General features: G+C 44.0%; 1 protein-coding gene across 1 annotated transcript; it reads right to left on the reverse strand.

Moving 5' to 3' along the window:
* Nucleotides 1-601: 601 nt before the first annotated feature.
* Nucleotides 602-3,444, reverse strand: LOC135547727 (motor neuron and pancreas homeobox 1-like). The gene is made up of 3 exons (XM_064976974.1): nucleotides 2,566-3,444; nucleotides 1,447-1,607; nucleotides 602-977 (listed from the first exon to the last, which is right to left on the reverse strand). Exons 1-3 carry the CDS (start codon nucleotides 2,978-2,980, stop codon nucleotides 606-608), a joined length of 948 nt encoding a protein of 315 aa, XP_064833046.1. The 5' UTR covers nucleotides 2,981-3,444; the 3' UTR covers nucleotides 602-605.
* Between the last annotated feature and the right edge of the window lie 2,542 nt (nucleotides 3,445-5,986).

Genomic DNA, 5,986 nt, shown 5'->3' on the forward strand with positions numbered 1-5,986 from the left:
CCCCAACCCTCCTCTCCAGTCCCACTCTCCTCATAACTCCACCCCTCCTCTCCAGTCCCACTCTCCTCATAACTCCACCCCTCCTCTCCAATCCCACTCTCCTCATAACCCCACCCCTCCTCTCCAGTCCCACTCTCCTCATAACCCCACCCCACCCTTCCTCTCCAGCCCCACTCTCCTCATAACCCCACCCTTCAAGCCCCACCCCAACTCCAGCCCCACTCCATCATAACCCCACCCCTCCTCTCCAGCCCCACTCTCCTCATAACCCCAACCCTCCTCTCCAGCCCCACCCCACCCCTCCTCTCCAGTCCCACTCTCCTCATAACCCCAACCCTCCTCTCCAGTCCCGCTCTCCTCATAACCCCAACCCTCCTCTCCAGTCCCACTCTCCTCATAACCCCACCTCTCCTCTCCAGCCCCACCCCAACCCTCCTCTCCAGTCCCACTCTCCTCATAACCCCACCCCTCCTCTCCAGCCCCACTCTCCTCATAACCCCACCCCTCTTCTACAGCTCCACCCCACCCCTCCTCTCCAGCGCTACTCTTCTCATAACCCCACCCCTCCAGCTCCACCCCAACCCTCCTCTCCAATCCCGCTCTCTTCAAAACCCCACCCCAACCCTCCTCTCCAGCCCAGGTCCACGGTCCTCTAGTTCATCTTCTGAGTAAAAACCTTGAGAACTATAGCTGAGATCCGTAACAGTGTGCCTCAGGAAATTTGTGGGGTGAGACACTAAACCCACTCCAGCTGCTAATGTACTAGCACTTAACACATCCTCCTCATCTTCCTCTTCTGCTTCCAGATCCTCCTCATCCTCTAGGGTACCAGAGTTCCGGGTATCTCCAGACCCAGTCTTGGTGCTGTTCTTCCCCCTGTGTGGGCAGTCGTATTCCCCCTGGACATGGGCTGCCTGCTCCTTGGCCTTGCGGCTCCGCTTCCACTTCATACGTCTGTTCTGGAACCAGATCTTCACCTGAACGGAACCGGAACACAGCGTCAGAAAATAACATACCAATCACATGAGGATAAGCATGTTAGTTGCTCTGTCTGTATGCTACGTCTTGCTTGTCCTATGTTGCTATGTCTTGCTTGTTCTATGTTGCTATTGTCTATATTGTAATTGTTTTTAATAACCTGCCCAGGGACTGCGGTTGAAAATTAGCCGGCTGGCTAAAACCGGCACTTTTACTGAAACGTTGATTAATGTGCACTGTCCCTGTAAAAATAAAAATAAACTCAAACTCATACAACCTGCAGCTCATGTTTAGTGGAGTCTGAATGTGTAGGACCTCTAAGTGACTGAAGATTGATCTGAACTATGTATCTAAATCTTGAAGCAATATTTATTTTTGTATGATCCCTGACACAAAGTAGTAAAAAAAAAAAAATGGCAAACGATTACGCAAAGGTTTGAAAATCAGTTCAGAGATCATCATGCTCACCTGTGTCTCTGTGAGCATGAGAGAGGTGGCCACCTCAAAGCGTTTAGGTCTGGACAGGTATTTGTTGAGTTTGAACTGGTTCTCCAGCTGTAGTAGTTGTTGACTGGTGAAGGCTGTTCTGGGCCTACGACACTTCCCCATCAGACTGGTCTGAGAAGAGGCTGGAGTGGAGACCACGAGACAGAGGTTATTATCACATGTTATTATTATTAATAATTAGAATAATAATAATATGTTTTATTCTGAATACTATGTTGACATAATTCCTATTACATGTTATCAAATTATTCTTTATATCAATACAATTCAATCAATCAAAGGTATTTATTATTTTATTTGTTTTTACATTAGCAGTTGGCGTTTTACAAGTACTGGCCTAAAACCCAGCCTACATTTCTGTTGTTGTTTATTCTTCGTTTTTGTTTTACATTATCTTGGTCATGTGAAGTTCATGTAGCTGTTCTGTAAGGGAGGAGGATGGGGCTAAGATAGAAATAGTGTCAACTTTAAAAGCTGTCCTGATGATACGTTTTGATGGACTTTAGTTTGCAGGTGATGTGAGGACGGCGAGATATTGCTTTAAGCAGGTCTATAAAACTCAGAGCCATTATATTAATGAAAATGCAATAAATGATCCCGGGATTTTATTGACGGAAGTGGACCTATTTCCCCTTATTGTTAAACATCTCGCGTGGCTACGGCTTATTAATTAAAATGTTATTTATTCAATTATAGTTTGTTTTCGACTGTTTATGTTTTGTTAATTATTTAAAACGAAGTTCATCATTTTGAATAATTCCAAATAGCAAGATCTAAAACACGGAGGGAATATTTTTTATTTAACATTATAACACAATGTAGTAAATTCACACATTGTTCAATGAAATTATAAAAGTACAAATAATTAATTAAAAAGGGGCAAATTAATTAAAATGAAAAGCTATACCAAAACAATTTAGCAGCAACATTTGTCTTCAGCGTTAGACAACATTCAGTCTTAATACATTATTTACAACTACTTTTGTTATCACACAATAAACTTCTAATTTGAACAGTGACAGAGTTACTTATTTTATTATATTCAAATAAATATAAATGGGACCACTCCAGGATACTTACTACCATAGTCCCCTAGTTTTGGAAGCATCATTCCGGCTCTAATCCAGTGTTCTAACGGGAACCCAGCCATAGCTGCCGGGTGTAGGTGCTCTGGGTACTGCTGGGCATGCTGCGCAAAACCGGAGTAGGAAAAGGCAGGGTGCTGCCCCCCCAAGGCCGCGATGCGGTACATGTGAGTGGGATACATTCCATGGATGGCCCCCTGAGACAGCTGGGTGAGTCCCGGCTGGGAGAAGTTCAGTAGACCCGGTTTGTGGATCATTCCGTTCTGAACGTGGATACCGTTGTGGGTCCTCTGCGGGGATGGTGTTTCCGACGGGTGGTAAGAGACGCGGCTGTCCTCAAAACGCAGTCCCGGGGAGCTGTCCCGGTGCGCCAACAGCGCGTCGATTCCAAAGTTCTTAGATTTCGCCATTGTAGACCTTTCCTGAAACTTTCCTCCAACTCAAATTGTGCAAGTAGAATGATTGTTCTGGGTAAAGTTCTGTCGGAAATAGTTGTTCTAGACAAAATGATAGAACATCTTGTCTAGCGTTTTAAAACTCCCGTTACACAGAATGTTGCAGTTTTTTTTCAATAAATTATTATAAAACGTTACGTTATCACTTTCTTGACAATATCCTTCTTTGTTATTGCCAAATTTCTCCGGCGGTGTTTCCAGTCTCTCCTCCTGTCCTGTCCTGTCCTGTCCTGTGCTAATACGTCTCCACCTGCAACTGACAAATGTTGTCACACCGCTCTGCTGTTGAAGCTCTCCAGCCCAGTCTCTGATTGGCTAATCTCAGCGAACACACCGGGTCAGACAGCTTTATAATGAGTTCATTACCGTCCCGTTCACACTGCTAGGGCGCTCGAGCTCGCCACACTGTACTTCTTGGGCGCTCGTAGAATAGTTAGTGCTATCCGAGACCTTGGGACGTCCATTACCCAAACCCGAACCCTAACCTGCACTTTAACAATAATCATTAACTAACTTTAACCCTTACTAAAACCGTTTAATAAAATGTAACTTCAGTAGTGTGACATCAGATTTGGGACGTCCCACGGATCCCATTTAGACTTCCCCCAAGTGGAATTCACAAAGCGTGGAGAAAATAGTGTAGAAAAAGAAACGTAATGGTCGGCAGGGTGGTGTGGCTCAAAATAACTTTACTTCTATACATTTATAGCCTAAACAAATAATAATATAGCCCGTATGTCATGTATCATGTATAATAACCGCGCAGTTATTCTTTACTTGTTTTATCACACAAAGCACCTGACACTATAAATAACCAAAATGGTTAGAAATGTAGCTGACAACTCGAGTAAATGTATCGTTGTTTGAATTAGGCCAACATTGTATTATATAGGTGACTCTACAATTACAAATTTGGAGGGAAGATTATTTTCGAATTGGTCAACTATTCTAGGAAGCAGCCTGAATTGGAATATAACGAGCGCAAACCGTGAGAGAAAGGCGCTATCGTTTCGTTTCTGAACCATCATGATGTATTTCTGCATTCATACTGTCCATGGACATTTGATCAATTCTCCTCAATTAAATAAAATATAACCTATTTCCCCCCAAAAAAATGTATTCCCAAAAGGAAGAAGTAATGACCAATAGAACCATTATAAATGCACTATATACGGAGAATATACATTAACATGAAATATTTTCTACATCAAATGTTTCAATTTTGTTTGATGCTGTAAGGCACAGTATGGTTTAGGATTAGTAATTTTTATACATGACTATTCACGCGCCTTTGAAACATGAAAGTGAAAATGGCCTCAGGACTTTTTGTTCAAAACCAAATGCAAATGTTATCATATCTGTAAACCTTTAGGTCATATAATTATTATCAATACATTTTGCATTATATCTATTTATTATAGTCTACTACAAAACTACGAACTACAAATATTTGGTATCAGTTTCACCAACTGAGATTGAGACACGATTCTCCCACACTCACTCACACAGTAACTCACAAATAGGCTAAGCACACACACACAAGCATACACACACGCGTACACACACACACACACACACACACACACACACACACATACACACACACACACACACACACACACACACACACACACGTACACATGCATGCACGCACGCACGTACACACAAACCTGTTGGCCTTTTCCACATTAGGTTTGCTTCATCATCCAAACATACATAAAAGCCTATGAAACCTTATCAATTTATTGCTGTTCAATAAACTTTATTTGGTGGTTGAGTTGACAGAACACAGGGTGCTTATCACCGATTACAGATATCATGATAATCATTATCAACTACTGAAGCTGTCTAATATCCGAGAAGGAAAATGTCTGAGCTTATTTTTTCTCCCCCACTACTCACTACTCTTAATCACAAAACATCTCAGCAGTTTATGTAAAGTGACTTGTTCACAACTGATGAGCAGAATATCAACGTCCTGGAGACGTAGCACGGTGCTAAAGTCAAACAGACCCACATTTAACCAAAGACATCGTCTCTGTATTCGCTGAACAGTGTTACATGTTACATGCTCCAAACCGCATACGTTGCAAAAAAATATACATTTCCACACATACAGTTTCTACCCCCAAGCCACCAGACTGCTGAACAGCTTCTACCCCCAAGCCACCAGACTGCTGAACAGCTTCTACCCCCAAGCCATCAGACTGCTGAACAGCTTCTATCCCCAAGCCACCAGACTGCTGAACAGCTTCTATCCCCAAGCCATCAGACTGCTGAACAGCTTCTATCCCCAAGCCATCAGACTGCAGAACAGCTTCTATCCCCAAGCCATCAGACTGCTGAACAGCTTCTATCCCCAAGCCACCAGACTGCTGAACAGCTTCTATCCCCCAAGCCATCAGACTGCTGAACAGCTTCTACCCCCAAGCCACCAGACTGCTGAACAGCTTCTACCCCCAAGCCATCAGACTGCTGAACAGCTTCTACCCCCAAGCCATCAGACTGCTGAACAGCTTCTACTCCCCAAGCCACCAGACTGCTGAACAGCTTCTACCCCCAAGCCATCAGACTGCTGAACAGCTTCTATCCCCAAGCCACCAGACTGCTGAACAGCTTCTATCCCCAAGCCACCAGACTGCTGAACAGCTTCTATCCCCAAGCCACCAGACTGCTGAACAGCTTCTATCCCCAAGCCATCAGACTGCTGAACAGCTTCTATCCCCAAGCCACCAGACTGCTGAACAGCTTCTATCCCCAAGCCATCAGACTGCTGAACAGCTTCTACCCCCAAGCCATCAGACTGCTGAACAGCTTCTATCCCCAAGCCATCAGACTGCTGAACAGTTTATATCCCCCAAGCCATCAGACTGCTGAACAGCTTCTATCCCCAAGCCATCAGACTGCTGAACAGTTTCTATCCCCAAGCCATCAGACTGCTGAACAGTTTCTATCCCCCAA

The sequence above is a fragment of the Oncorhynchus masou genome, chromosome 10 (assembly GCF_036934945.1).
Source record: "Oncorhynchus masou masou isolate Uvic2021 chromosome 10, UVic_Omas_1.1, whole genome shotgun sequence".
Classification (NCBI taxonomy): Eukaryota; Metazoa; Chordata; class Actinopteri; order Salmoniformes; family Salmonidae; genus Oncorhynchus; species Oncorhynchus masou.